General features: G+C 49.5%; 1 protein-coding gene across 3 annotated transcripts in view; it reads left to right on the forward strand.

The window, feature by feature from the left end:
- Positions 1–16,363, forward strand: part of COQ3 (coenzyme Q3, methyltransferase) — a 65,022-nt gene that overhangs the window by 21,362 nt on the left and 27,297 nt on the right. Inside the window, exons 7-8 of one of the 3 annotated variants that reach the window (XM_068135723.2) lie at positions 539–689; positions 2,410–2,676. In XM_068135723.2, coding sequence (XP_067991824.2) covers positions 539–672 — 134 coding nt within the window. In that variant the 3' untranslated portion in view covers positions 673–689; positions 2,410–2,676. Of the gene's footprint in view, positions 1–538; positions 690–2,212; positions 4,977–16,363 lie in introns of those variants that run through there. The other 2 variants (XM_068135722.2, XM_068135724.2) reach the window with 2 other exon arrangements.

Genomic DNA, 16,363 nt, shown 5'->3' on the forward strand with positions numbered 1-16,363 from the left:
GAGCTATGGCACACCCATTAATGAATCATCCTGCCTGCGAAACACCAGGGTGACAGTGTATAGCTGCGTCAGGATTGAAACTCAAGCTAGACAACACACAGATGTGTTCATACCTCTTGGGCCGAAGCTATCCTGCCAGCTACATCCTTTTTTATACAAGATATTTTTTAAGCAAGTGAAAGAAAAGACTGATTGTCCCATCATGCCTGCGTTGCATCCACAAACCTAAATGTCACCGAAAGCCACATGGGTGGTCACCCTGTGAGTGAAGACCGACATTTGAAGCACAATATGTAGAGAAAAGAAATCCATATCTGATATTATTTGAGCTCTCAACATATCATTTGCTTGCCTCGCGTATCTCATATACTTTGTCCATTGGTGAGTCCGTTGGCATTGCTGTTGCCATTACAACCGGAGTCACATGAGCCTTTGAAATAATACAATTGGTCTCCTGAAGTAGAAAACATTTCTGTGTCAGTATAAAAGATTGTACGGAAAGTGGTCTGACCAACCCGCGCGTTTGCCATCCCTGCAGGAGGACTGGAGGTCCAGGAACTGCGTGGCATGCTGTACAACCCAGCAAGCTGCATATGGAGCTGGATTGCATCCACAGATGTTAATTATGCACTGCAAGCCATCAAGCACAACCTGAAATCGACAGGAGTTTGATCCACGTCAGCATTGAGGTGAAAGGGGGGTACTGCCTCACCTTAGCTTGAACAGGTATTGCCCTGGGCCAGATCGATGTCTGTTTTGAAAACCAATCCCCGTGCCAACAGTGCAGAGAAGTTTGTTGTAAGGATTACATTAGCCTGTCGGAGCTGAATTTAAAAAAATTCAAAATCTTTCAAAAGATGTTCGAAGAATAATGCATTAAAGCAGAGTTTGATAGTTTGCTGAGCTAAACCCTTTCATGGTCGAGCTGGAAGGACCATATGTTGGATATTTGGTCCGGTGCCAAGGCTCAAGCATTTTGGGGCTCACGGCACTGCTGGCTGGAAATGTCTGCATCTCAAGATCGAGGCAAAAAGTAATGTCACTTGGTACCACCTGTTCAAGAGAGGGAAGGCTTCATTGCATTTTAAAAGTTTTGTTGAAAACAAATTGGTTCAAGGCAGCTATAAATGTGCACTTGTAAATTATGTGTTGGTGAATTTTGCAATTTATGCTTTCCATAAAGCACTCTAATGATGTCAATAGAAATATATCTTCCAAATAGAACAATTTAAAAAACATTTTGCACTAAATCCTGTTTGTTTGTTTTTCATGCAAATAAATTTTAATATGTATATTTATAATATATATTATATATTGTCATTATATTTAAAGTTGTATTGTCTGTCTGTCTGTCTGTCTGTCTGTCTGTCTCTATCGATAGAATCAGCCCCACCAGTAGTAACCCATCATATTAATTGCATACCGTTGGAATCCTCTTGGCAAATGGAGATGCAAGAAAACATTTTCAAACCTTCAGGGTGGGGGAAGACCCCAATTCTCTCTCAGAAAATGTGTGTCGTATAGTGTTATATGGAAGAACGGCAACTTTACATTTATATATATTGTTGCAATTGCAAGTCGCTGTTCTCATGCATAAATGAGTGTGTTTCATCAAATAGTGTGTACTATGCTTGAAAACAGCAAAATAACACATATTTGACGAGAAACCTTTTTAGTGCCAAACCAATCTGGCTTGCCAAAGAGAAGCAGTTTTGACGCAAAAGTTCAAGTTTTTCGGGTTGCAAGTCGCTTTTCTCATGCAGAAACGTGTGTGAACTTTTGTGTGAAAACTGCTTCTCTTTGGCAAGCCAGCTTGGTTTGGCACGAAAAAGGTTTCTTGTCAAATATGTTATTTTGCTGTTTTCAAGCATAATACACACTATTTGATGAAACACACACGTTTCTGCATGAGAACAGCGACTTGCAACCCAAAAAACTTGAACTTTTGTGTCAAAACTGCTTCTCTTTGGCAAGCCAGCTTGGTTTGGCACTAAAAAGGTTTCTTTAGCCAGATACGTTTGGCACTAAAAATGCGGAATAAATTTAGTAGAGAGTTTGGGTATGTGACAAGGACGAATTGATTCGATTTTGTTGATGATCCGGATCCAGAACCGACCCATCAGTGGGATACAAAACGTAAAATGTTCACCCTGGCAGAGGTATGTGCTCCACCGAGTGCCAATGTAGCGCCACGTACCACTGTTTCCTGCAGGTCGCATCACAGCACTCCTTGCACACCTGTTGACAATCAACCTGAGGATAAACAAAGATATCTGAGATCTTTATGTTGGGTTTTACTTGCTGACAAAGAAAAAGGTGTTCTTTTATTTCTACCATAATCAACACATTATAACCGTTGGCACGGCTTCGTGGGGAATATATTGAAAGGCAATGTGTTTTTTTTATCAGGAGCAGACGTGGCAGTGAACAAAACTTTCACATGATGGAGCAAATTATGATGCCAAGTCAGGAACCTGAATGTTATCCACGTTTCCAAATGTTTGATCTTCCACCCATCTATTTGTTCTTCCCCTGGTAAAAGTTATATACAGTACCTTCAGAAAGTAATCACACCCCCTGACTTTTTCACATTTTGTTGTGTTGCAGCCTGAATTTAAAATTGATTAAATTGAGATTCACTGATCTACACATAATACCCCAGAACTTAAAAGTTTAATTTTTTTGAAAGAACTTATGACAAAATAATGAAAAATACAAAGCTGAAATGTCTTGAGTTAATAAGTATATAACCCCTTTGCTATGACACTCCAAATTGAGCTCAGGTGCATCCAATTTTCTTCGATCATCCTTGAGATGTCTCTACAACTTGATTGGAGTCCACCTGCGGCCAATTCAATTGATTGGACATGATTTAGAAAGAAACACACCTTTCTATGTAAGGTACCACCAATTCACAGTGCATATCAGATCAGGAACTCAACCATGAAGTCTAAGCAACTGTCTGTTGAATTCTGAGATATAATTGTGAGGAGGCAAAGATCTGGGGAAGGGTATAAAACAATTTGTAGAGCGTTGAAAGTTCCCAATAGCACAGTGAGCTCCATCATTAGGAAATGGAACTATCCAGACTCTTCCTAGAGCTGGCCATCCGACCAAACTGAGCAACTGGCAAGAAGCACCTTTGGTCAGGGAGGTGATCAGTAGCCCAATGGCCACTCTGACAGAACTACAGAGTTCCTTGCCAGACTTGCCAGAAGAACAAGTCTCGACACCACTTCACAAATCTAGGTTTTATGGGAGAGAGGCCAGAGAGAAGCCACTCCTGAGAAAGGCACATGGCAGGACGTCTGGAATTTGCAAAAAGCCAAGTGAAAGACTGAGAACATGAGGCAAAATATTCTGTGGTCTGACGAGACGAAAATTGACCTCTTTGGCCTGAATGCAAAGCGTACATCCGGTGAAAACCGAGCACAGCTAATGACCATTTAACACCATCCCTCCCGTGAAGCATGGTGGTGGCAGCATTTTGCTGTGGGGATGCTTTTTAGTGCAGGGACTGGGAGACCTGCTTCAGAGTGCCCATGCTCCACATCCAGCTTCACAGAGCTTAAGCAAATCTGCAAGGAAGAATGGGAGAAACTCCCCAAATCCAGACGTGCAAAGCTGATAAAGACGTACCCAAGAAGACTTGAAGCTGCAATCACTGCCAAAAGCGCTTCTATGAAATATTCATTCAGGGGGTCCTGGAGTTTTATACATATAGCATATACCCAGAGGAATCAAAAGACCCCGAACACCCAAAAGGACCTCAAAGACCCAAAATAACCCAAAGACCCAAAAAGGCCCCAAAGACCCAAAAAGACCCCAAAGACACAAAAAAAACCCTGAAGACCAAAAAGACCCAGAAGACACAAAAGTCCCTGAGGATCCAAAAGACCGAGAGGACCCAAAAGACCCTGAAAACTCAGAATACAACAGACCCCATGGACCCAAAGATCCCAAAGACCCAAAGATTTGTAAAGCCGAGGCTTCAGACTTTGGCATGCGCACAAGGCTGTACAGTCGAATAACCTGTTCTGACCCATCATTTTTAACGGACCTTTCTACTTGTCTTCCTCATAAAAGGGGGCCCTCTTAATTTTGAGTTTCTTCTTGGTGCTAAAGTTTATTATTGTGCTCAAAATGTGTGTCTTCTCAAATGCCCCACGATGAAGCTGATTCTGAGGGCCTTTCACGCACTCACTGCAGGCAGGTTGGTGGTATTTCTGTCTTCTATCGACTCCTCTCCAGCTTTGCTCCTCTCCGGCTTTGCTCCCCCAGCTTTGTCTGCGCTCTGTCCCCCAAATATTCCTGCAGGACGCACAAGATCTACCAGCAACCCTCTTCTCGTGAAATTGCCAAAATCAAGACTCTCTGCTCACCTTCACTCCTTCATGCCTCTTTTCTCTCACCTCTGGAACAAGCTCCCACACTCCCTTCAATCCCACTCCTCCCTCCAGGTCTTTAAAACAGCTGTTCACCACCATCTCTTATCTTTCCCCATCCAAAACCTTGATCTTTTCTACCCCTGTTACAACACCCAAAATCCACCTCTTTCAATCCCCGACTTCATTCCTGAAATTCCCAGTAGTGTCCATTTGTTTTATACAGTGAACCCCACCCCCTTCCCCCAGCCCTCTCCCTCCCACGGATCTCCCGATGTCCCTGTTCTCTACTGTTGTACTTGTGTGCATCCTTCTCTCTGCCCCTCTTTTCTCCCGCTCCCTTCATTGCATGTTTTATGTGTCTGTGCATCTTCTTATGTTCAATCTGTTTGCTCTTACATGAGCCTCGATTCTGTATATATATTTTAAAAAATAAAAATAAACATGTAAAAGTGCATTTCATACTTTTATCCCTCGCACACCAAACCAAAAGCGAGGTTAAGCAATTGCTTTATGTCCTCTGTGCGTCTGTCTGTAAGCGTCAGTTTATGATCGAGGTACAACTTATTGTCCCCCGTCGCACCGCGGAGATATAGGGGAACCATGGTTTTCCCCTCCGTCCATGTGTCCGTCCGTGCGTCCGTCCATGCGTGCGTGCGTCCGTTCATCCATGCGTGCGTGCGGACGGGCGTGCGTGCGGAAGCGAAGGACTGAATTCTAATTTGGTGTGTGGGTGCAACCCACGTCAAAATCCAAGATGGCCACCCCCATGTATGTCTGACGCCATGTATGTCTGAACCTTGTGAGCAGAATATCTTGAAAAAATAAGCGAAGTACCAACTTCTAATCTGGTGTGTGGGTGTATCCAGGCATAAGGAAGAACGCAATTGAAAATTGGGTCGCCATGTCAAAATCCAAGATGGCCGCCACCATATATATGTCTGAACCTTGTGAGCGAAATATCTTGAAAAAGTCCGTCCGTCCATGCGTGCGTGCGGACGTGCGTGCATAAGCGAAGGACCGAATTCTAATTTGGTGTGTGGGTGCAACCCACGTCAAAATCCAAGATGGCCGCCGCCATGTATGTCTGACGCCATGTATGTCTGAACCTTGTGAGCGAAATATCTGAAAAAATAAGCGAAGTACCAACTTCTAATCTGGTGTGTGGGTGCATATACGCATAAGGAAGAACGCTATTGAAAATTGGGACGCCACGTCAAAATCCAAGATGGCCGCCGCCATGTACGTCTGAACCTTGTGAGCGAAATATCTTGAAAAATAAACGAACTACTAAACCAAACACTTGTCCTCTGCTTTCTTACACAATTTTCTTTACAGTCCGCACTGCTCTTTCAGCTTCACCGATAGCACTAGCAAACTGAGGGCTTGGAGTAGTTTGGTTAATGCCGCAAACAAAGCAGAACAATTTGAACTCACTGGACACTAACGAATAAGGACGTATTATCACTCCGAAGACCCTCAGCTGTACCCAGGGCCGGATTTAAGGGAGAACCAACGGGACATTTGTCCAGAGCCCAAACTCCAGAGGGGGCCCACAAAAAACATACGACACTTTTTTTTTTGTTGTTGGGCTGGCATTATTTATTCCCTTGTTGTCTCAAAGTTGGCAGAGATGGGACACGGGAATTCAAGGTCTAATCTTACTATAATTCACCAAATGTCCGTCCGTCCGTCCGTTCGAAGGTACCGCAAAAACGGCTGAACCGATCCAACGATATTTTGGGTGGGTAATCCTGGGATCTCCTGGAGTAAAATCGGGTATATTGTTTTTCCAATTTCAGCTTTGGCCTCCAGCATTTTCAGGTTTGGACTCCCGCATAACGTTATTTTCCCAGGTGTCGCACAAATGGCTGCACCGATCGCTGCACAGGTGCACCGATCGGACTCAGTGACCTTGAACAAAGACCTTTTGTGAGGACATGGGTTGAATCCCTGCTTGAGAGAAGGCCAACCCCCTCCCCACCATCACGGTCGATTGGTAAAATAAGCTGCATTGCACATGTGTACAATTCTTTCATCTAATCCAATTGTTGCCTATAATGTGTGCACACATTGCGCTTGTCCAACGCTTGTCCCGAAGAATATATCATACCCAACATGGCTGCAATTGGTTGGTACATATTACATTGTCAGTTCATTAATTTTTTTAAACAAATTAGATTTCACAAACATGCACATTGTCTTATGTTTTTGTTTTCAAGGTACACTGAAAACTTTACGTACTGATTGGTTTTAATCTATATATGTACGGCGCCCCTTGAAAAGGAACTTTTCTGGAGCATTACTTGATTCCTCATAAGAACACAAGGGTAGTTCAGCATGCACACGAGATTTTTTGAAATCCCCTCTTTTCCATTGTTTGGCATTTTCTACAAGTTATGGAATGTCCCTTATTTTCCAAACTTTGCCACATGGCACGAACCCTTATCTAAAGGGGCCTTTTCTGTGCCCCTGGCATTTTTCCCAGGAATATATTCTGGTGAATGTGCCATTGATCACGTTTCTGAGTTAAGTTTGATGACGTACAGGAAGAAGAAGAACACTTAACACCAACATCAACGGCTTTCGAATTGTTTGATGACCTCCACCACCAAAGGTGGATGAAGTTATGTTTTCACCTCTGTCTGTCTGTTGTTTGTGAACAAAATATCTCCAAAAGTTGAGGACAGATTCGGACGAAATTTGGCAGAGATGTAGCATGTAGATGTAGCACAAGGACGAAATGATTCGATTTTGGTGAAGATCCGGATTCGGATCTGGCTCGTAGAATTTTTAAGTGATTCTTCACCATTGTGAGATGGGGCTAAAAACGATACATTGCAGGATATCTCAAAAAGTTGTGGACAGATTCGGACAAAATTTGGCAGAGATGTAGCATATGTGACAAGGACGAATTGATTCGATTTTGGTGAAGATCCGGATTCGGATCCGGCTAGTAGAATTCTTAAGTGATTCTTCACCATTGGAAGGTCGGGCCAAAAACGATACATTGCAGGATATCTCAAAAAGTTGTGGACTGATTCGGACGAAATTTGGCAGAGATGTAGCGTATGTGACAAGGACGAAATGATTAGATTTTGGTGAAGATCTGGATTCGGATCCGGCTAGTATAATTTTTAAATGATTCTTCACCATTGGAAGATCGGGGCAAAAACAACACAGAGCAGGATATATCAAAAAGGTATGGACGGATGATTTTGATTAAATGTGATTCTGTGTTGTAATTTTCGGGTCTACTCTGGGATACAAAACGTAAACTGTTCACCTGGCAGAGGTATGCTCTCTACTGAGTGCCGTTCCAGTTTAATGTGAATTGTTTGATTGTTTATGTTAAAATGTCTGGTAATTGTTTTGTATTTATTTATGGGTATGTGTACTTGCATATAACTGTCCTGAATCAAAAAGGTTGAGGCACTATGGAGCGGATTGTTTTTTAATCTCCCAAAAAATCGACTTTTTTTCAAATATTAAAAAAAAGGTTTTTTGGTTGTTTTTTTTTTTGTCTAAAACTCTCTGGCATTCACTGACAAACCCCTGAAAGTTTGACGAAGATCCGTTCCAGCCATATCAGAGAAAAATGGCGACACACAGTCAAATGGCTTTCTTATAGCCGGCGAAGCCGGTGTTGTCAATAAACGCGTACGTATTATGTCGAAAACCAGATTATGCCTTGGCTTGAGAATTCCGAAGCTCAATGGAGGCCGCCATCTTGCGGATGCGGAAGTATGCATAACAAATTGAAAAACGTTCAATAGGAGTTTCTTTCACCCGTCTTTGTTTGATTCACCATCTTATGCACCTCCAATTTATAATTAAAATACTTTAAGACCAACCTCGGCCCGCACGGGCCTGGTTATCTTCAACGAAAAGCGTCACCAAACACCGGAACCAATGAGATTCGAGCATTTGAAAAAATATTTCTAAAACCAAATCACGCAATGGAGGCCGCCATCGACCGGATGCGGAAGTTTGCATAAAACAATTGCGAAAAAGTTCAATAGGAGTTTGTTTCACCCGTCTTTCTTTGATTCACAATCTAATGCACCTCTAATTTGTAATTAAAATACGTTAAGACCAACCTCGTTATCTTCAACGAAAATCGTCACCAAACACGGAACCAATGAAATTCGAGCATTTGAAAAATATTTTTAAAAAGCTTATTACGCGTTTCGGAGGGTGAAAACGGCGTCAAATATTCTAAAATTGACGAAGAACTATTTTTTTGAAATCTCGCGGCCATAGGGGATAGTTTTTCACGGCCAGAAATACGGTATAAGCGGTTTACATAAAGAAAGAAAGCTCGGTTTGATTCACGACAGTCACACATTGCCATTGAAACGGCGCTATCGTCTGATCTGTCGGCACTGATCTTACTGCAAGCTAACTTCTTCTGGTGGAGGAAGCTGCCGTGCCCGGAGAGAACCAGCCCTGACAGCGACTGAAGTTAGAAGACTACACACATACTGTGAAAACGTATGTTAAGCCCAGTTAAAATTTCTTAAAATAGGCCTTAAGCGAGCACATTGTATAGTTACTTCCTTCAGCTTCTTGTGACATTTATTGTATGTAGGTATTGGGGAGGACTGTCTGCTCTTCTCTTTTACCAGGTCTTACCAGGCACGATACCTATACCGACCTACTATCAACTACCTAACCTACTGATGCCATCGTGATGGGTAAAATAGTGGCAAGAGGCTTTGGCTTCGCCGGCTCATTGCGGCTTTGCAGTCGGGTACTAGTAGCCGGCGAAGCGGGTGTTGTCAATAAACGCGTACGTATTATGTAGAAAACCAGATTATGCCTTGGCTTGAGAATTCCGAAGCTCAATGGAGGCCGCCATCTTGCGGATGCGGAAGTATGCATAACAAATTGAAAAAAGTTCAATAGGAGTTTGTTTCACCTGTCTTTGTTTGATTCACCATCTTATGCACCTCCAATTTATTGTTAAAATACGTTAAGACCAACCTCATTATCTTCAACGAAAATCTTCACCAAACACCGGAACCAATGAGATTCGAGCATTTGAAAAATATTTCTTTAAAGCTTATTACGCGTTTCGGACGCTGAAAACAGCATCAAATATTCTAAAATTGACGAAGAATTATTTTTTAGAAATCTCGCGGCCATAGGGGATAGTTTTTCACGGCCAGAAATACGGTATAAGCGGTTTACATAAAGAAAGAAAGCTCGGTTTGATTAACGACAGTCACACATTGCCGTTGCAAGGCGCTGTTGTCTGATCTGTCGGCACTGATCTTACTACAAGCTAACTTCTTCTGGTGGAGGAAGCCGCAGTGCCCGGAGAGAACCAGCCCTGACAGCGACTCAAGTTAGAAGACGACACACATACTGTGAAAACGTATGTTAAGCCCAGTTAAAATTTCTTAAAATAGGCCTTAAGCTAGCACATCGTATAGGTACTTCCTTAAGCTTCTTGTGACATTTATTGTATGTAGGTATTGGGGAGGACTGTCTGCTCTTCTCTTTTACCAGGTCTTACCAGGTACGGTACCTACACCGACCTATCAACTACCTAACCTACTGATGCCATCGTGATGGGTAAAATAGTGGCAAGAGGCTTTGGCTTCGCCGGCTCATTGCGGCTTTGCAGTCGGGTACTAGTAGCCGGCGAAGCTGGTGTTGTCAATGAACGCATACGTATTATGTTAAAAGGCCAGATTTTGCTGGATCCCTTGGCTTGAGAATTTCGAAGCTTTGATGCACCAAATCGCTCAATGGAGGCCGCCATCTTCCTGATGCGGAAGTATGCATAACAAATTGAAAAAAGTTCAAAAGGAGTTTGTTTCACCCGTCTTCTGTTTGATTCACAATCTTATGCACCTCTAATTTGTAATTAAAATACTTTTTTTTTTTTTTTTTGTATACAGAGTCGAGGCTCGTGAAAGATCGAACATTTATCAAACAAACAAATCAAACAAACAAGCAAACAAAGTATATAAAAAAGGGGAGCGGTCGACAAGATGGGGAGAGAAGGGGAGGAAGCACACAAACACAACATTTGAGAGCAGGGACATCGGGAGATGTTTTTGGAGGGAGAGGGCCTGGGGGGAGGCAGGATAGGTATAAAACGCAAGGACACCAAGGACTTCCAGGAAAGAAGTCAAAAGTCACCTCAAAAAAGTGGATTTGGGGTGAAATTAGCGGGGGTAGAAAATATCAAGGTTTTGGATTGGGGAAGATAAGAGATGGTGGTGAAGAGCCGTTTTAAAGACCTGGAGGGAGGAGTGGGATTGAAGAGAGTGAGGGAGTTTGTTCGAGAGGCGGGCGAAAAGAGGAATGAAGGAGTGAAGGTGAGCAGAGAGTCTTGATTTTGGCAGTTTAACCATAAGAGGGTTGCAGGCAGATCTTTTGCGACCTGCAGGAATATTTGGGGGACAGAGCCCAGAGAGAGCTGGGGGAGCAAGGCCGGAGCGGAACCTCGTTCCCCGGGCCCACACTGGCCCTGGTTATCTTCAACGAAAATCGTCACCAAACACCGGAACCAATGAGATTCGTCTTCCGGATGCGGAAGTATGCAAAACAAATTGAAAAAAGTTCAATAGGAGTTTGTTTCACCCGTCTTTTTTTATTCACAATCGTATGCACCTCTAATTTGAAATTAAAATACTTTAAGACCAACCTCGGCCCAGACGGGCCTGGTTATCTTCAACGAAAATCGTCACCAAACACCGGAACCAATGAGATTCGAGCATTTGAAAAAATATTTCAAAAACCAAATCACTCAATGGAGGCCGCCATCTTCCGGATGCGGAAGTATGCATTAAAAAATTGCGAAAAAGTTCAATAGGAGTTTGTTTCGCCCGTCTTTGTTTGAATCACAATCTTGTGCACCTCTAATTTGAAATTAAAATACTTTAAGACCAACCTCGTTATCTTCAACGAAAATCGTCACCAAACACCAGAACCAATGAAATTCGAGCATTTGAAAAAATACTTTAAAAAAGCTTATTACGCGTTTCGGAGGCTGAAAACGGCGTTAAATATTCTAAAATTGACGAAGAATTGTTTTTTAGAAATCTCGCGGCCGTAGTGGATAGTTTTTCACGGCCGGAAATGTCCGAAGTTGAGACGGAATTCACCTAATTAATCAAGAAGTTGAAGCGCGGTGTTACGCGCGCTGCTTGTAAGCAAGGAGGAAGCGGACAACGCGGTAAGTTGTAAGAGTCTTTATTCAAGAGCTCCACTGTAACACTGGAGCGTTCCGGGCTGCGTGCCCGGTGTATATCCCCCGGCCACGCCAACCCCTCGGGCGTGGCTGCCGCCCACTTGGCGCGCGGAATAATGTCATCACCCCAATGAGCTTTCGTGTCCGCCACATGCGCCCCCCCCAGAATTCCCGCGCACCTGGAGGGCCAGTTTGCGGGGCAAACGGATGACCCGGCCGAAGCGCCCTATGGCGACTGGCGGCGTCCGGGGTGCAGGGATGCCAACTGGGATGCCTCCGGCTGCACCCGGGATGGGTGCAGGCTCGGGGGGCGGCGTGCCGGCGGGGCCGGGCAGTGCCGGGGGGCGGCCCCGACGCGGGGGCCGAGCCACCGGCGGTGGGTGGTCCACGACGAGGTGGGCCGGCTTGAGGCGGTCTATGGAGACACGGTTAGGAGTGCCGCCGATGTTAGGAGTGCCGCGGAGTGCCGCCGATGTCCAAGGTGAAATGTTTCACCCCGGTCTCCAGCACGCGGAAAGGCCCGTCGTACGGGGGCCGCAGTGGTGTCCGGTGGGCGTCGTGCCGGACGAAGACGTACTCCAAGGTGCGAAGCTCCGGGGTGACGTGCGTAGGTGGGTGCCCGTGGTGCGCCGTGGGCACCAGGGCGAACCTCTGGGCGGTCTCCTGCAGCGCGGAGCGCTCCTGCGTCGCGGACCATGGTGCCGTGGAGTCGGGGAGGAACTCGCCCGGCACCCGCAGCGGTTGCCCGAAGACCAACTCCGCCGCGGATGCGCGTAGGTCGTCCTTGGGCACCGTCCGGAAGCCCAGCAGCACCCAGGGGAGCCTGCCGACCCAGCCGCCGTCGCGGAGGGTCGCCCGGAGCGCGGCCTTCAACGAGCGGTGGAACCGCTCGCACAGGCCGTTGGCCTGGGGGTGGTAGGCCGTGGTGCGGTGCAGCTGGACCCCGAGCCCCCGCGCGACCGCCCCCCAGAGCTCCGAGGTGAACTGGGGGCCACGATCGGACGAGATGTCCGAGGGGGCACCGAACCGGGCGACCCAGGTGGCGATGAACGCCTGCGCGACGTCCGCCGCCGTCGTTGACACCAAAGGCACGGCCTCCGGCCACCGGGTGGTGCGGTCCATCATGGTCAGGACGTGGGTGAAACCCCGCGAGGGGGGCAGAGGTCCCACCAGGTCCACGTGAACGTGGTCAAACCGACGTTCCGGCACCGCAAACGGGGCCAATGGGGCCTGGGTGTGTCGGTGCACCTTCGCGCGCTGGCACGCGAGGCACGTCCTGGCCCAGCCGCGGACGGCCTTCCGGAGGCCATGCCAGACAAACTTGTCGGCGATCAACCTCTGGGAGGCCCTCGTGCCCGGGTGGGACAGGCCGTGGATGGCGTCGAAAATCTGGCGCTGCCAGCCCGCGGGCACGATGGGGCGAGGCCGCCCGAGGGAGACATCGCACCAGAGGGCCATGCCCGCGCCGTTGAACGGCACCTCGGTGACGCGGAGGCCCGTAATGGCGGTCCGCAAGGCCTGGACATCGGGGTTGGCGGCCTGGTCCGCCGCCATCCGGGCATAGTCGATGCCGAGGTGGACCGCGTGGGCAACGGACCGGGAAAGGCAATCCGCCACCGGGTTGTCCTTCCCCGCGACGTGCCGGATGTCCGTCGTGTAATCGGACACGGCCGAAAGGTGACGCTGCTGCCGGGCCGACCACGGCTCGGCGACCTTGCCCATTGCGAACACCAGTGGCTTGTGGTCGACGAAGGCCGTGAACGCACGGCCCTCGAGCAGATGGCGGAAGTGCCTGACCGCCAGGTGGAGCCCGAGCAACTCGTGGTCGAAGGTACTGTACCGGCGTTCGGGCGGGCGAAGCTGCCGGCTGAAGAACGCCAGCGGTTGCCAAGCTCCACGCACCCATTGCTCGTGCACCGCGCCCACCGCGTAGTCCGAGGCGTCGGTGGTGAGGGCGATCGGTGCATCGGGCGCCGGGTGCGCGAGCATGGTGGCGTTAGCCAAGGCGAGCTTCGCGCCCACGAACGTCGCGTCCATCTGCTCGGTCCAGGTGACGTCACCTTTGCCCGGCTTCCCTCGGAGGGCCTCGTGCAGGGGGCGCAGGAGCTGGGCGATGCGGGGCAGGAACCGATGGTAAAGGTTTACCATGCCCCGGAACTCCTGGAGCCCCCTGATCATGCGGGGGCGCGGAAACCCCTTCACCACCTCCACCTTGGCCGGTAGGGGACGGCCCCGTGCCTGGTGACGCGGTTCCCCAAAAAGTTGATTTCAGTGACACCGAACCGGCACTTGGCGGGTTTCACGATCAGGCCGTGCTAGCCCAGGCTTTCGAAGAGCGTGCGGAGATGGTGGAGGTGCTCTTCGCGGGACGCGCTTGCGACGAGGATATCATCCAGATAGACGTAGACGAAATCCAAGTCGCGCAAGACGCTGTCCATGAGGCGCTGGAACGCCTGAGCCGCATTCTTCAAACCGAAGGGCATCCGAAGAAATTCGAAAAGACCAAACGGCGTGATGACAGCCGTCTTCGGGATGTCCTCCGAGCTGATGGGGACCTGGTGGTAACCGCGTATGAGGTCCACCTTCGAGAAGAAGGACATATTCGCCAAGCGGGCGGAAAAGTCCTGAATATGGGGGACGGGGTAGCGGTCGGGGGTGGTGGCGTCGTTGAGACGGCGGTAGTCCCCGCACGGTCGCCATCTCCCGCCGGGCTTGGGCACGATGTGGAGCGGCGACGCCCAAGCACTCTCGGAGCGCCGCACGATGCCGAGCCGCTCCAGCGTAGCAAACTCGGCTTTAGCAACCGCGAGCTTTGTCGGCTCGACGCGGCGTGCCCGGGCGTAGACCGGTGGCCCGGCGGTGGGGATGTGATGTTCCACCCCGTGCTTGACGGTCCCCGCCGAGAAGGTGGGCCTCGTGAGGGCCGGGAAACGGGCGAGGAGGCGGGTGAATTCGTCCACTGCCGGAAACGTGCAGATGAACCTGGCCGGAACCGAACCGCTCAGCAAGCCGCTCGGCGAGCCGCTCGATGAGCCGCTCCGTGAGCTGCTCAACGAGGCGGGCAGCGCGCAAGCGAGCGAGCTGAACGTCTCGGCCTGGACAAGCCTTCTGTGCTTTACGTCCACCAAGAGGCCATTGGCACAAAGGAAGTCCGCGCCAAGCAGTGCCATAGGCACGTCGGCAGTCACGAATGACCATCGGAAAACCTGCCCTCCGAACCGCAGAGAAAGGCAGCGTTTTCCGTATGTGCGAATGGGCGTACCGTTGGCAGCAAGCAGAGCGGGACCCCGGCCCGCGGTCTGCTTGTCGGACGTACCGGCGGGAACGACACTCACCTGCGCTCCCGTGTCGCACAGGTAACGGCGCCCGGATAAGGTGTCCGTTATGTACAGGAGGCTGTTTAATCGGCCGGTGCTCAGTGCCACTACTGAGGGCCGGCCCGGGCGTTTCCCGACCTGCCGAATGAGCACGGCGGGCGACATTGCCGGGCCTCGTGGCCGAACCTAGCGTGGAAATGGCACCAGGTTTGCGGCGAAGCCGGAGGCGGCGGTTTCCGCGGTGGTGGTGGGCGGGGCATGGCGGCCGCCACGAGGCACCCCTCGGAGTAGGGGTGGGCACCCGCAGGAGGTTCAGCGGCTACGCGGTGCGTCGCGTAGTAGGGGTGGGCACCCGCAGCGGTTTCGGGCTCGGGAGCCGCTACGGCCGCACCGAAACTCGCCTGCGTGTCCAAAGCCGCGTAGAACTTGTCGGCCTCGGCCGCGAGCGCTCGGGGTTCCGTTGTCGCAGATCCGGACAACGCGAGGCGTACTCGTGCCGGCAGCTGGCGTCGAAATAACGCCCGGAATAGAGCGTTCGGGGTTTCGTCGCCCATGAGCGACAGCATATGGTCCATTCGGACCGACGGTCGCGTGTCACCGAGCTCGGGGAGGTCCAAGAGTCGATCGGCCCGTGCGTCCAACGTGAGGCCGAACGTGGCGAGGAGGAGACGCTTGATCGCCTCGTACCTGTCGTCGGCCGGTGGGTTCCTCAGGACCGACACGACGCGGGCGGCCGTGCCGGCCCCGAGGGAGGCGACCACGTGGCAGTAGCGTGTCTCGTCCGCCGTGATGCCTCGAAGCCTGAACTGGGCTTCGGCCTGCAGGAACCAGATTTCCGCCTGAGCTTCCCAGAACTCGGGGAGCTTTATCGCTACCGCGTTGGTTGCCATGGCTGTGGCGGGTTCGGGTGGTCAGTGACGGCTGACCAGAACGTTGGAGGTCACCAATGAAGCGCGGTGTTACGCGCGCTGCTTGTAAGCAAGGAGGAAGCGGACAACGCGGTAAGTTGTAAGAGTCTTTATTCAAGAGCTCCACTGTAACACTGGAGCGTTCCGGGCTGCGCGCCCGGTGTGTATCCCGCGGCCACGCCTACCCCTCGGGCGTGGCCCCCGCCCACTTGGTGCGCGGAATGATGTCATCACGCCAGTGAGCTTTCGTGTCCGCCACAAAGTAAATTTTATAAATTTTAATCTCATCCAGAATGCAAATGGTGTCATTTTGAACTAGGTACGGTAACTACTACACCTACGTACTCCCAACTAATCCTCCCAAAGGATTTGGGCTGCAGGACTGCAGGACTAACCTGCAGTGATGGGTAAAATAGTGGCAAGAGACTTTGGCTTCGCCGGCTCATTGCGGCTTTGCAGTCGGGTACTAGTCGTCGTATAGTTGTTCCTGTTCCATGTTGATGGGATTAATCCGTGTTTTGTGAATGACCATGATATGCCCTTCGC

The sequence above is a fragment of the Myxine glutinosa genome, chromosome 14 (assembly GCF_964187855.1).
Source record: "Myxine glutinosa chromosome 14, kmMyxGlut1.1, whole genome shotgun sequence".
Classification (NCBI taxonomy): Eukaryota; Metazoa; Chordata; class Myxini; order Myxiniformes; family Myxinidae; genus Myxine; species Myxine glutinosa.